Source organism: Myotis nattereri (genome assembly GCF_964212035.1).
Source record: "Myotis nattereri genome assembly, chromosome: 3".
NCBI classification, from domain to species: domain Eukaryota; kingdom Metazoa; phylum Chordata; class Mammalia; order Chiroptera; family Vespertilionidae; genus Myotis; species Myotis nattereri.
In genome coordinates, this window is record NC_138077.1 from 117,680,402 (window position 1) to 117,695,895 (window position 15,494).

A 15,494-nucleotide genomic window follows, 5' to 3' on the forward strand; every position below is an offset into this window, starting at 1 on the left:
GCATTTGGGCCCTAGAGCAGCATGTCCCAGGTGTCTGGTTTCTGCAATTGAAGAGACCTGGGCTCAGGTCTCAGTTTTGCTGCTTATGAAGCTTAGGGAATAGAACCACCAGTAAGAATCTGAGTCTTGATTTTCTCATGAGTAAGATGGCAGCTGAAATTGTTAAAAAGATTAAAAGTGATCATGTGCATAAAGCACTAAGTGATAGCTTTTATTATTGACTATTTTTAATTTTTTAAATTGATAACCTGAGAATGAAGTGTACTGCCTTTGATCATAGTTAAAGCATGGACTAAAGACTTATTAATAATTACTAGTAGTAAAGTTACTAGTAATTATTAGTAAACTAGAGGCCCATTGCACGAAGAGATTCGTGCAATAGGCCTTCCTTCCCCTGGCTGCCGGCACCGGTTTTCCTCCGGCACCTGGGACCCAGGCCTTCGCTCCAGCCGCAGTGGAGAAGCCAAGCCTCTTCAGTCTTCAGTCGTCTTCAGTCTTCAGTCTTCACTTGGCAGAGCCTTCAGTCTTCTCTCCATGCCTGCATATGCAAATTAACTGCCATCTTTGTTGGGTTAATTTGCATACTCATCCTGATTGACTGGTGAGTGTAGCAGAGTGACACCAATTTGCATGTTTCTCTTTTATTAGTGTAGATAGTTATTAGTAACAAAATTAGCAATTTCATTATTTTCTAGAGCTCCTTATATTTGGGGGAGATTGAGTCTGTAATGTGAGTTATAATTTTTCCCAATATTCTCTTATGACTTTGTAGTGTTATGTTTTATTTTTACTCTGCAGATGTCATTTTACATCATCTTATTTAAGGGCTTCTGGGTGTTGCATCATACTTGTCAGGCTTCCGCATTCTGAAATTAGGAAGCAGTTCTCCCATGCTTCCTTCTAGTTCTTTTGCAGTTTCTTTTATTACATTCAAATCTCTGTTCCACTGTGACTCATCTGGGTGTGAGATAAGGCTTCAGTTTTATTTTTCCAGAAGGCCACCCGGATGTCCTAACACCATCTCTTGATTAGTCCCCTTAGGTTGTTTGGGCTTGTAGATCAGATAAAACAGTTTGGTGTTGAGTTCTGATGGCAGAGTGACTGATATTCAATAACGATGAACCTGAGTCTTCAATAAAAATTAAATCATGTTGTTGTGTAGCCTCTTTTAAGAGGGAAAGGAGTGAATGATTTATATAGAATGATTTTAAATACTCATTTACCATTTTGTTATTGTTGTTTAAAGGCATTTATTTGAAAGTTTACATCTCATCGCCCAATAGCCAAAATAAATCTTATACAAAGTAGAAAATGAAGCACTCTTTTTCTTATTTTTAAGCTCTGAGATGGTAAAAATTCCTTGGTAACTAAAATGAATATGAAAACCTCAGAGAAAACCTGTCCTCAGTGATGAACCACTGACAGCTGAGGCTGCGTGGGGCCTGGCCAGCAGGCCTCACACACCAGTGTTCTGAGATCAGAGCCCTGAGATTCAAGAATTCTGAAACTCTCAGTAGAAAGAAGCCTGGGGCCAATATATAGGCCAATCAACAGTGTGATTTTTCTCCCAGCCCTTATCAAGACTGAATATAAACAAAGTTTGCTAACATGATAAATAAAAAATATCTTATTTATTATTTTACCTTGCTGCTTTAAATTTTAGTAATCTATGTATATAAAACTCTAAAATGCAAATAGACCGAACAGCAGAACAACCGAACAACTGAACAACCAAACAACTGATTGCTATAATGTGCACTAACTACCAGGGGGCACACACAAAACATGGCAGGCGTCAGCCATGACAGGATGGTGGAGCAGGTGAGTGGGGGTGCCAGACCAAGGCGGGGCACCAATCGCTGTCATTGGGGTGAGTCTCTGGTGGTTATTGAAAATTCTTTGCTCCTGTGCGCACTGCAGTCCCACCTGGAGCTTGCACCTGCTGCCAGTGCTGGCCCTGCTCACACCTGCTGCTGGTCCTGATAGTTTGGCGCCATCAGCAGGTGTGAGCAGCAGCTGCTGGCCCTGATCACCCCTGAGGGCTTCTCCACCTCCCCCTGCTCCTGAGGGGTGATCAGGGCAGCACTGTCTGCTCACACTTGCTGCTGGCACTGGCCCCAATCATTCCGCACCATAAGCGGGTGCAAGGAGGACCCGGACCATCAGCATGTGGGAGCGGCAGCAGCAGGAGTGGGGCTGCCGACAGACAGGGGACCAGGGGCTGCGGTGGGAGGGGCCAGGTGGGGTGCAGAGGATGGGTCGAGACCTACCCCTGTGCCTACTGCAGCCTCATGGCCCACAGTTCCTTTCAAGGTGCATGAATTCATGCACTGGGCCCCTAGTTTCATATATGTTTTGATGTGTGTTCTTTTTCTATGAATAATGTCCTTTGTGCATTATTATTGAACTGCTTGACTTTTGTTATCTATACTAATAATAGGGTAATATACAAATTGGTTGAAATGCTGCCACATAACGACTGATCAGCAGGCTGCATGCACAAGAGGTGCAGGTGGGCTGGGACTTGCTGCGTCGGGTCGGGGGCAGGGGTAGGGCTGCAGCGGGGGCCTCCGTGCACCTGCACCGGGGTTCCACAGGCCTCTGCTGTGGCCTGGTCCCAGAGGTTCGCAGGCCTCCCCAGGCTCTGGCCTACCATCGAGGAACCCCAGATGGGTGGGCGGGGCCTACCTCTTTGGGGCGATGGATCGCAGGGTTCCGCACTGTGACAGGGCACAGACCAGGCTGGGGGACCCCCCTCCAAGTGCATGAATTTTGTGCACCGGGCCACCAGTGTGTTTATAGGAATCTTTGCATTAAGTCCATGATAGACAAATCACTTAGCTTCTCTAAGCCTCAATTTTCTCATTTGGAGAATGAGAACAATAATGCTAAATGTGGATTTTAATTGTTAACCTGCATTGAGCACTTGGTGCAGGCACTTTGCTAAGCAGTTATCCTGGTTCAGGATACTAGTCCATAAGGTCCCTCTGTAAAAATTAGGAAAGGTGCCCCCTCCTCATGGGGGCACCACCCTGCACTAGGGCACAGGGCTTGTAGAGCAGGCAGTGGATTTCAGCCCTACTTATCGTCTTAGTTACTTGCCCTCATCCAGGGCTCACCTGCCCAGCTACTCATGGAGCAAGTCACAGAGCAAGTCAGTGGTGACGTTGTGGCCCTCACCGCACTCCGCATGGTGCCTGACAGATAATATACGCTTATGAAATGTACTAATGGGAGCCTTCAGTCTGCTGTGTACTGCAAGGATTGCTTCCAGTGTTGGCATTTGGCATTTGATTTTGCTTGTGGTGTTTGCTAACCTATCCAATTTTTATGCAATCAGATTTCTTTAGGTTGCCATTATGAGTTAGGTTATGACTTTTGTTTCGGTTAGCATTATAACAACAAAACAATTAAGATAACCACTCCAGTGTTAATTAGGGAGCAGGCTAGCTTAAAGAGACCCCAAAATACAAGATTGTGCTGTGTATGTCTCTCACAGAACAGCCTGAGCTTGGGAAGCGGCTCTGCGCCAAGGCTTCCGGTGACCCCATGTTCTGTTAGAACATGGAAAGGCCAAGGGAGCGGAAATAGAAAACAAGCAATTTTCTTTAAAAGAACAGACATTCATTTCCACTTAAATCCCACTGGAACATAGTCATTTGGACACGCCTGACTACAAAGAAAGCTGGAAAATTTAGTCCCCAGTTGGGTGGCCTGTGCCCTGCTCAAGCCGGTTGCCTGGCAGTCAGAGGCCTGGCTCCCGTGCTAAAAGAAGAAAGGAAAGCACACCAATCCACACCACACCTCCCAGACCCTGTGTTCTCAGGTGTGACAGTGCTCGCTTGCTGAACTCACTTCTGGATAACTTTTGCTCAAGCTGCAAGAATTTCAGTTCTTGTAGATGAAGTTTTTTTGGTGTGTGTGTGTGTGTGTGTGTGTGTGTGTGTGTATGTGTGTGTGTGTTTCCTCCCCAACACTCCCCTTCCCCCCGCCCAAGCTCTTTTGTTGGGGTTAGTTATAAGAGGTAAGTCAGAGTTAGGAAAAGAAAAGAGAAATAATACTCCTTGCCTTCCGAGGGTCATGGCAAATTCTCCTTCCTGGGCCTGGACCACTTCCCAGTCTGTCAGCCAGTTAATTGCTACCTGCTCTTCAGATGCCAGTTCAAAACCCCATCCTCAAAACAGTGCCCAGCTCCTTCCCTCCTCTGTCTCCCAAAGTAAATGAGAGCCCCGTTACCATCAGCTCATGTTACGTTTATTCACAGCACTCTCACACAGAGTAGGTGCTCAATGAATGTTTGCTGGATGAATGAACGAGTGAATGTTGAGAGAGAAAGACAGAGGAGCTTTGAGAGAAGGAGGCTGAGATAAACATAACTGATACCTTAGCATGGCCATGGGTGGCCTGTCACAGGGTCAGGTGGGCTGGACGTGGGGAGGGGCAAGCAGAGCCGGACAGGCCTGTTGGGCGCTGCTGAGCTCCACGTGCTCTGCACTGCAGTCCCAAGTTGTCCACGGGTGGGGCCTAGAAGGTGACACCCCTCTCAGGACAGAGGGGTGCTGCGAGAAGTGCTTGCTCCAAGTCCAGTGCCAGCTCGAGACCTCTGTCCCTTTAGAAGGGGCATGGACACTTAGCAATTGATTGTTAAATTAGTGAAATGTTCTGTGTTGGAATTTTCCCAACCTTTGCTGTGAAATAAAATTACTTGTTCCTTTACTTCATCCGTTTTTCTTGAATGAAGCTAAATCCTCTGTCAGAGAGTCACATAGACAATTTGGTTGTTGACCTACAAGTGACATTGACATTTAAGGAAAAACTACACAGTCGTCCACCTTATCTGCGGAGGCGACATTCCAGACCCCAGAGGAAGCCTAAAGCTGCGGACAGCACTGACTCCATGTAGCCTGTGCCTCTTCCTATACACACACCTGTGATAAAGTTTAATTTATAAATTAGGCACAATAAGAGCTTGACAATAACTAACAATAAATAGCACAACTGCAGCAATACACTGTAATAAAAGTTAGTGAATGTGCACGCGCTCTCTCTCATGCCCGCTCCCCCACCCCATCTTCCCAGTAATTTTTATATATTTCATTGCAAACCTATTTCCGAACTTGTGTGGCCGCCCCTTGTTACAGTAAATGTCTTGCTGCCTTGCTTCAGCGGTTCCTTTCTGAAGTCTTCGTATATGCTCGGTGCTTTCTTGAACATCACGTTGACTGAAACACATTTTCTGTTCATATTTTCCACCCACATGTTTAATGCCTTTTCCATCGGAACTGAGCTCTTATCACGCACTGTGGTGTGACTTCTGACAGAGTAGGAAGGCACTCTTGCCTGCAATTTAAAACCTATGAATTGTTTATTTCTGGAACTTTTCATTTAATATTTTCGGACCTCAGCCAATTTCCTGCATGTGGAAAGTGAAATTGCAGATAAGGGGTTACTGCTGTATCAGGGCCCCATCGTTTCCTATTGACAGTGCACCTTTTGACATTGCCACTGGCATTTGGCAAGTGTCCTAGTCAGTAAGGTGCATAGCATGTTGACTGTCAAACTGCTGAGATGCTCTCATTTTGCACAGATGTAAACTACATTACATGTAATGTATCTATCTTTTTTTAAAACTTAGAGATTACTCAAAGTTTCTGCCTTTTTTATAGGGATAGGAAGTCAACTATGAGCAAATATTTTAATTAATGATAAGAGAAAAAAAAAACACTTTGGAAAGCATACAGAGAAAAGTAGTCCATATGGAATCACTTATAAGATGGAACTTCAGGGAGTCTAACAGAAACGCACCTACAATCAACTTTTGCTTTTATAACTTCCTGATCTGACTTCATGTCCCAATGTATATGGAAACAACAGCTGCTGAGAGGGGTATGGAGTTGGAGAAAAACCCTGGAGAATCAAAGGGTTTGGGCTATAGCCTGGAAGTTTCTTAATCTTCTCTTTCTGAGTGTCCCTTTCCTCTCTCACTGTCGCCAAGGAGTGAGTAGTCCATGGCAACCTGCTGGGAGAAAACACCCTTTAATGTTTTCACTTTTTGAGCTGCATCTACACATCTGTTATTGACCAATGATGAATTTTGCACTTCTTCAATTTGGAACATTAAAGCCCTTTGCAATAGGCCATCTCCCTGCTTGCTCTTAAGGTGAGATGAGCTCAGCTTCTAGGACAGTGGTTCTCAACCTTTCTAATGCCGCGACCCTTTAATACAGTTCCTCATGTTGTGGTGACCCCCAACCATAAAATTATTTTCGTTGCTACTTCATAACTGTAATTTTGCTACTATTATGAATCACAATGTAAATATCTGATATGCAGGATGTATTTTCATTGTTATAAATTGAACATAATTAAAACATAGTGATTAATCACAAAAACAATATGCAATTATATATGTATTTTCCGATGGTCTTAGGCGACCCCTGTGAAAGGGTCGTTCGGACCCCCAAAGGGGTCTCGACCCACAGGTTGAGAACTGCTGAGCTAGGAGATAAAAGAAAACAAAAGCCAGAATGGATGAGTCAGCAGTTCCTTTATCCTAGCTATTACACAGCACAAACAATGCATCGTTGGCTCTTGCAAAAATTATTATATGATGTGATTCTAACTTTCTCTTAAAGAGAAAGTTAGATTTTTATTGCCTGAATTAGTCCATTTTTATTGTTGACATTATGGAGAGTACTCCTGGGAGGAAAGCCATTTGAAACTAACGCTGATAACATCCAGCTGATGCACCTGAGGCTGGAGGAGCCAGTCTCTGCCCGAGGTGTGAATTGCAGCCACTTCAAAACAGGCGGTGTCTCTCCTGCACAGCGTGAATGCATCTCCGTGTCACTGAGTTTTCAAATCTCGTCTGGCCAAAGATTAGGTCTGAAAGAGAAACGATTTCAAGTCTAAGGAAAGCATTAGGACGAAGGCCAGGAGGAGGGAGCTGGAAGCACCGGCCTCGGACGCTTTACACCTGAAAGCCATCATTCCCTGGGCAGCTTTTTGCCTTAAAGCGGGGCTTGGCTTAATCTGCACCTGCAGACTCACAGGAAGCGGAGATGAAGTTTCCCACTGGGCTCTTCACAAAACCAAGAGCAGCCTTGGAGTCAGCCCCAACCTCTGTCAGCCTAGTTCTCTCTCATTCCCCAAATGCTGAGAGATTAAGATGAGGGGGTCAGAGTGGCAATTTTTTATGATTCCTCCTAAGTCGGAAGAGACGCTTTTCTTGGAGAGCTGCGGAAAGGAATGCGGACGGTCGAGTGCTTTGGGAAACTTGTTTTAAAACACCTGTGGTGACTTCTGCTTCCTCAAAGCCACCCCCTCCCCCCGCCCAGCCCCAGGCCCTGCCCTTGCCCTTGCACACTGCGGCTCCTCTGGCTGCCAAAGCCTCGCTCCTTCAACGTGAGGACCGCAAGGGGTCCCGCACCCCGGCCGCAGCAGGGTGCAGTCGTCGTTATTGGCGGAGCGGAAAGCGCTGTGACACAGGCCGTCTGTGCCGGCCTCCCCCTGCCGCCCTCAGGGCTGCCCACGCGCACGGGCCGGGCTTCTGGGAAGTGAGGAGACGTGTGCCCGGGTTGGTGCTCCTCTTCGGGATGGGGGCGCTCAGAGAGTTCTGTGAAACACAGGGCACCGAAGCGGCTCCTGCGCCCTTTGCCGCTCAGTTTACTCCCTGAGGTCGGGGAGCCCGAGAGCGAGAGCGGGGACTGACACAAGCATCTGCCACCTTAGCAGATGGGCAGGACTCGGGACTCCCCTCCTCTCCGCTCGGGCAGTGCGCTGGGCACGCAGCTAGACCCACGTCTGGCTGCCTCTCTCTAAACGCAGAAAACAAGAGCTGCCAACAGGGATGCTCAGAGATTTAAAGCTGCGTTTCTAAAAAATGCTGTAAACTCCTCAGCACAAAGCTGGTTCTGTAGCTACCTACCTACGTAAAGAGTTGAAATCAGTCCTGCCTGAGAGAGGCGGTAAAGGAAGCGAGCTGCCTGCCACTGGCCAGCACTCTGTCCGGGGTGCAAAGAACCGCGGGTGTCCGTGGCGTTAGAAGTTCCCTTTTCGGAGAGATGCTCGGGCGCGGGCCGCCGCGCGGACCGCCCGCAGCCCTCCCTCCCTGGTCCTCGTGCTCACGGCGGGGAAGGGCCGGGCTGCTGTGCCCCGCTCACACGCTGACACCAGGCTCTCTCAGGCGGCGCAGCGCTGGCTGATTGAGTGCTGGCTGGAGTGCTGTTGTTAATCAGTTAGCGGGTGACAGCGCCCTACCGCCTCAGGTGTGTTCATGCAGCTTTCAAAAATATCCGCTTCTCTGAAAGGTAAGGGGTGTTTATTTTTCATTTCCAGCGTATCCTTGAAGGAGCCTGTAATTGATGATGGTACTGAAGGTTGCAGTTTGCTTTTATTCAACTGTTTTCACCTACAAAATATGCATCATGGCTTAGTTGATAATGACCCTTCTGCTGCAGATCGCGGTCCTTCTGTAGAAAAAGGGCATTTTCAGATGTGTGTCAAAATTTCATGTTATCAACCATTTCTCTACTCTTGCTCATTCCTACTAATCCTGCCATTTTACTATAAAGACTTTATATAAAATGGGGAATATTGAAGCCATTTTTCCTGCTTAGATCATTCCAGGTTTAAATTTTAAAGTTGATTTCTAAATAAATACTTTCAACAAAGTGAATAAGCAGTACTCAGTTAACTTTGTAACATATTCCAGTGATAAATAAGATTAGTTTCAGATAATAATTTGCAAATGCACAGGAAGAAATTACTTGAGTCTAAGTAAGCAGGGCTCTGCCATACATAGTTTAAATGTGGAGCCCAGGAATCCAAGTCTGCATGCAGTTGGTTTACAGAATTAAAATCTAATTATTAATTGGAGAAAAGACTACTGTACCTGAATCTCCACTACAAAGAAAAAGAAAATGTCGTTGCTAGAAATAATAACACGCAGAGACTATGAAAATACAATTGAGTAGTTCTCTCTTACCAAGCAGATATATTAAGAGTATATCTCAATTATTTTTTTTTAATTAAATCTTTATTGTTCAGATTATTACATTTGTTCCTCTTTTTTCCCCCCATAACTCCCCTCCTCCCAGTTCCCACCCCACCCTCCGCCCTCACTCCCCACCCACTGTCCTCTTCCATAGGTGCACGATTTTTGTCCAGTCTCTTCCCGCATCTCCCACACCCCTTTCCCCCCCAAGAATAGTCAGTCCATTCCCTTTCTATGTCCCTGATTCTATTATAATCACCAGTTCATTCTGTTCATCAGATTATTTATTCACTTGATTCTTAGATTCACTTGTTGATAGATGCATATTTGTTGTTCATAATTTGTATCTTTACCTTTTTCTTCCTCTTCCTCTTCTTAAAGGATACCTTTCAGCATTTCATATAATCCTGGTTTGGTGGTGATGAACTCCTTTAGCTTTTCCTTATCTGTGAAGCTCTTTATCTGACCTTCAGTTCTGAATGATAGCTTTGCTGGATAAAGTAATCTTGGTTGTAGGTTCTTGGTATTCATCACTTTGAATATTTCTTGCCACTCCCTTCTGGCCTGCAAAGTTTCTGTTGAGAAATCAGCTGACAGTCGTATGGGTATTCCCTTGTAGGTAACTGAGTTTCTTTCTCTTGCTGTTTTTAAGATTCTCTCTTTGTCTTTTGCTCTTGGCATTTTAATTATGATGTGTCTTGGTGTGGTCCTCTTTGGATTCCTTTTGTTTGGGGTTCTCCGTGCTTCTTGGACCTGTAAGTCCATTTCTTTCACCAGGTGAGGGAAGTTTTCTGTCATTATTTTTTCAAATAGGTTTTCAATATCTTGCTCTCTCTCATCTTCTGGCACCCCTATAATTCTGATGTTGGTACGCCTGAAGCTGTCCCAGAGGCTCTTTACACTATCCTCGCATTTTTGGATTCTTTTTTCATTTTGCTTTTCCGGTTGGGTCTTTTTTGCTTCCTCGCATTTCAAATCATTGACTTGATTCTTGCGCTCCTCTGTTCTGCTGTCGGGAGTCTGTATAATATTCTTTATTTCAGTCAGTGTATGCTTAATTTCTAGTTGGTTCCCCAATATAACATCGAGGGTTTCATTAGTTTTCTTGTAGATCTCATTAAGTTTATCGGCGGCTTCTAAACAGTTCTTGAGAGACCTTAAAAGTGTGGTTCTGAACTCTAGATCTTCCATTGACAATTTTGTCCTGTTTCTTTGTCTCCGCATTTTGTTATGCTTCCTTGGTGCACCCCCTAGTGGTCTTTGTTCGTGGTCTTATATTTAAATCTTGATTGTTGTAGCTAATTCCAGGGAGGGTTTGACCTCCAGGCCAAGTGGCTATGAGAATCAGCTGTGTCAGCAGTGAGAGAACTTCTGTCCTCTAGGGAGTTGCTAATCTGGCGTTTGCCTGAGGCTATCCGGCAAATGCCTGTGTGCAGGGCTTGGGCGGGGCGGGTCGAACAGGATCAACAGGGTGGGCCGGAGAGAGCAGTTATGGCGGCTCTCAGTCCTGTCCCCAGGGGCTCTGCCTCTCTGAGTCCCAGCAGCCGCTGCAAAGCTCGGAGAGAAAGCTGCACTCGCTCTGACCGAAGCCAGACAGTCGCGCTTCTCCCGTTTGAGTCTGGGTCCCTAAAGACTCGCCCGGATCTGGAGCTCAGAGTCTGCAACTCCCTCCCGATTGAAAACGCCAACCGCGCCCTCCGCCGCCAGCCCGCTCCGCGCACTCCGCACCTCAGAATTTGACTTCAGCACTGCGCCTCCTCTGAGTGTCCGTATGCGTTTCTCTTTCCTCCTAGTTGTAGGACTTCCACTCAGCCAGCGTTCTAGTGGTTCTGGGTGATGTCCGTTCTGTCTTTTAGTTTCACTTTTGAAGTAGTTGTTCAAAGCAGCAAACTCCGGCGTTAACCTATGCCGCCATCTTGGTTCTCCGAGTATATCTCAATTATACAGTACCTCCAGACTACAGAGAAATTCAGAGTTTTCAGAGATAATAACTAGTTTGTTATTTAATCAAAGCCTGGACTATAGCTCTAATGGTCCTGATACCCCTACCTGAGTTGGGAGGAAGAGGGAGAGGGAGAGGGAGGAAGGGAAGGGGAGCGGAGGGGAGGGGAGGGAGGCCAGACTGGCTTCTTCTGTAAGGGCAAGAGCATTTCTTTAGAGATGTCTGAAAAAAGAGACAACTTTGAGAAGAACCATCTCCAAATCACAAAGAAAAAAAAAGCAAACTGAGAAAATTAACAATTGTAGGTCTGCATCTTTCAGTAGAAATGCTCATCTCTTAAAAATGTTCATCTCTTGCCCAGCCTGGGTGGCTCAGTGGTTGAGCATTGACCTGTGAACCAGGAGGTCACTGTTCCATTCCCGGTCAGGGTATATGCCTGGGTTGCAGGTTCAATCCCCAGTGGAGGGCGTGCAGGAGGCAGCCCATCACTGATTCTCTCTCATCATTGATGTTTCTATCTCTCTCTCCTCCCTTCCTCTCTGAAATCAATAAAACAATATTTTTTTAAATGTCTATCTCTTAAAAATGCTGATGGGAAAAATATTGATGAGAAGTCTCTTTTAAGGGACTCGGGCTCTGTGAATTGTAACTGGCCAGTATTTGAGTTTAGTATTGTCATGGGCTGTGTTAGTAGACTGGGAGCAGATTTGGATTTGATGTAGGGCACACCTTTTATTACTGGAATGCACTAATATATCACATTCTTTATTTTATAGTACACATAATTATGACAAAAAGTGAAACAAGCTGGCAGTCCTAATAGCAAATCTGAAACATGTAAAACAACTGGCGGTTCTGGGTTATCGCATCTCAGCAGTGAGCGATGCAGAACACTGACACCTACTGTATCAGCTTCTCTCTCTTTCCCTGTGAGAGTTTGTGGTAGGGGATGCCCCAGGTCCCCGAAATGCTGTAGTGTCTGTACATCCGTGGTCAAATCCACGTGGCAAGCGAAAACGGCCGGATTCTTGCTGCAGCAGTCCCAGGGAGGAGCCCTGGCGGAGTGGGAGTTTAATTTCCGAAAAGCATAGACCCAGAATCTCTGTACAGGTGGTCAGGGGACCTGGGACAAGACTGTCCTATGTCACCATGAAGCTGGAGTCCACTAATTAGCATAACATCTAGGACAGGTTCCACCACTACCCCTGTCCCTGCTGCAAACATTCATATGGGTTTTTACAGAAGAAAATGTTCCCATCCATCCCCTTTGAACCTCCAAACAGCCCTAAGTACATGATTTGCCTATGGGATCAGGGCCAGTGACCAGCAGAGCTGGGCCTCAGAGTGCGGCCTCCTGACTGCAGGCCCAGTGGCAGCTGCTGGACAGGCTGCTTTTGGGAGACTAGATTTTATGTGTTGTATTTGCATCTGCTTTTGTTATTCCTCCTGCCACTGTCTCTCCCATTGTTCCCCCTCTCCTCTGATTTTTTCTCTCTTTTCCCTTCTTTTTCTTTTCTTTTCAAAATTTTCAGATATAACTGATATCAACTGCATATATTGAAAGGGTACAATTTGGTAAGTTGGGCATAAGTATGCAATGAACTGTCACCACAATCAAGAACTGTCACCACAATCAAGAGAGTGACTTATCTATCCTCCCCTCACACAATGACCCCTCCTGCTTCTCTAGCCCCTCCCTCCTGCCTGCCCCCCCAACACCCCTCCCCGCCTGCTAACCCCTCTGGAGCTTTATAGACATTGAGTCAGATAGTATGTACACTTTTTAATTCTGGCTTCTTTCACTCAGCATAATTGTTTCTAAATTTGTTTGTGTTAATGTGTTTCAGTAGCTCCATAGTTGACTCCTTTTTATTATTTTATTGCTGAGTAGTGTCCAGTTCAATGGATTTACCACAATTTGTTTATCTATTCACTTGTTGATGGACATTGGTGCTGTTTCGAGTTTGGGGTATTACAAATATAGCTTCTATGAGCATTCATGTAGGAATAGAATGGCAGGTGGATGTTTAAATTTAAGAAACTTATCAATTCTTCCAAAGTGGGCTACAGCTCACATCCCTGGTGCGGGTGAGAGAGTTCCCGTTGCTGGCATCCTCACCAGCACTGTGATGGTCTTCATTGTAACCACTCTCATGTGTGCATAGTGGTATCTGGTGCTTTTAATTTGCATTTTTCTGATGACTAATGATGCTGAGTCCTCTTTTTTGTTGTTGTTGGTCAATTTTCAAGACACCTGCAAACTTGTATTAAAAAATTTTTAAGTCCTGGCTGGGTAGCTCAGTTAGTTAGACTGTCATCAAACCCTAACAAGCCTGGCGATAGTGATGCACAATGTGATTGCGAAAGTCTTGCTATTAAAAAGGATAATAATTACACCACACACACACACACACACACACACACTCACACGTTCACACTCACACACTCACACACTCATACTGGATGAACTAGAGGGAGTGCTTAGTGCCTGGTGGATTTACAGTCTAGTATAAGCTCCTAGGCTATCTCCTTGGAAACTAGAAAAAACAGGCTGCAGACTGCCCTGGTCCACAGACCCACTTTGGTGACTTCATTCTAGAGAGGCACCAGCAGCTTTTGGGTTGAGCACAGAAGGGTGAGTGATTAATTCTGAAAAGTATGTTTTCACTCTCTGGCATACGCAGCATGAGTTCATTGGCTTTAAGGCAAGCCAGTATATTTCAGGAAACAGCAAAGATCAAAGCTCTTTAAATTACATGTTCATTTTAAAATTAAACAAACATTACAGTTGACTACATGTTGTAAACAATAGGAAATTAATATTTGACAAATGAAATAAGTGTGTAATAAGCATAATAGTATTTTTACTTATCAGCCTTTGAAGACTAAATGACATTCTAACCAACCTGGCTTACATCAGTGAGACATTTCGTCAACATCATCGCCCTATCACTGTGAGCACTGTGTTCACCAAGCACTAAAGTGTCATCTCATACTGTACAACTCGGGCACAGGTTCCCGTCAAGCTGTCAAGAGACCTTGGCAGGTAAAGCAATGTTCCCCAGGGATGCCCACAGACCCCAGAACTGGGCACCATGCTCCCTTACTTGGTGAAAGGGAATTTGCAGAGGTCATAAATTAAGGTCCTTGGATGGGAGACGACCCTGGATCGTCCAGGTGGGTATGATGTAACAGCCACAGGGCCCGCGTGAGCGGGAGGCTGGGGGGTCAGTCGGGTGTGAGGAAACTGGAGTCATGTGCTTTGAAGACGGAGGAAGGAGTCCAGGGGACTTGTAGGCGCTGGAAGAGGCAGGAGACAGGTTAGTGTCTCCCCTGAAGCCTTCTGAAGGAATGGAGCCTGCGGAGACCTTCACTTTAAGACTTCTGTCCCCATCACTGTAAGACAATAGGTTGGTGTTGGTCGCAGGGGTGGGCAAACTTTTTGACTCGAGGGCCACAATGGGTTCTTAAACTGGACCGGAGGGCCGGAACAAAAGCATGGATGGAGTGTTTGTGTGAACTAATATAAATTCAAAGTAAACATCATTACATAAAAGGGTACGGTCTTTTTTTTTTTTTTTTTAGTTTTATTCATTTCAAACGGGCCTTTAAAAAAAAAAAAGACCGTACCCTTTTATGTAATGATGTTTACTTTGAATTTATATTAGTTCACACAAACACTCCATCCATGCTTTTGTTCCGGCCCTCCGGTCCAGTTTAAGAACCCATTGTGGCCCTCGAGTCAAAAAGTTTGCCCACCCTTGGCCTAGACTCTAGGCTGCTGGAGAGATGTTTGCGGCCACATCAGAAAGGAACCCGGAGAGCGGGGATAACAGCAGTGCTGTTGGCTGCTCAGCTGGCCCTGCTCCACGAGCTTCCCACCTAGTAACTCATCAGACTGTCTCAGCCAAAGGGTGGCTTCTGTTATCAACTGCAGGTTACAGATGAGGGAACTGAGACGGAGGCATTATGGTCAGGGTCCCTGCAGCTTCGGAATGTGTGCACTAACTCACCACAGCTTATCGCGTCCTCAATCCAGAGAAAGGCTCAGCAGTGGTCAGTGAGAGGCAGAGTTACCAGCCGCTTCTCCCTACTAAAGGACATTTTACTCTGTAGCTTCACCACCATTCCCTGCAAGATATTGTGTAAGACAAGACAAAAGTGATAGCTCCTCTCTGTCTTTCTGTCCTCTGCTCCCTTACTTGGTGAAAGGGAATTTGCAGAGGTCATAAATTAAGGTCCGTGTAAATGCGGGCATGGGAGGGGCTGCTAGTGAGTTTGAAGTTCCTTGTGGGGGTGAAAAAAGTGTTTTCAACTGTGTCTTGGGGACATTTGCTGTTCTGAGCTATCACTTCCACTCGTTTGACCATTGGGACATTCTTGAATTATGTGCTAAAATCTCTTGTTTTCAGTCATCAGAATAGCCCTGGCCAGTGTGTTGGTAGGTTGAGTGTCCTCCAGTGCTCCAAGAGGTCATGGTTTGATTCCTGATCACAGGACTCAATCCCTGGTAGGGGACGTGCAGGAGGCAGCTGTCAATGTTTCTCCCTCTCCCTT

General features: G+C 45.7%; 1 protein-coding gene across 1 annotated transcript in view; it reads left to right on the forward strand.

Moving 5' to 3' along the window:
- The first annotated feature begins 8,130 nt into the window (after nt 1–8,130).
- SPMIP9 (sperm microtubule inner protein 9) overlaps nt 8,131–15,494 on the forward strand; it is a 44,935-nt gene continuing 37,571 nt past the window's right edge. The window contains exon 1 of the mRNA XM_081088190.1: nt 8,131–8,309. Within this exon, the coding sequence (XP_080944316.1) occupies nt 8,276–8,309 (34 nt within the window). The 5' untranslated portion in view covers nt 8,131–8,275. The remainder of the gene's footprint in view (nt 8,310–15,494) is intronic.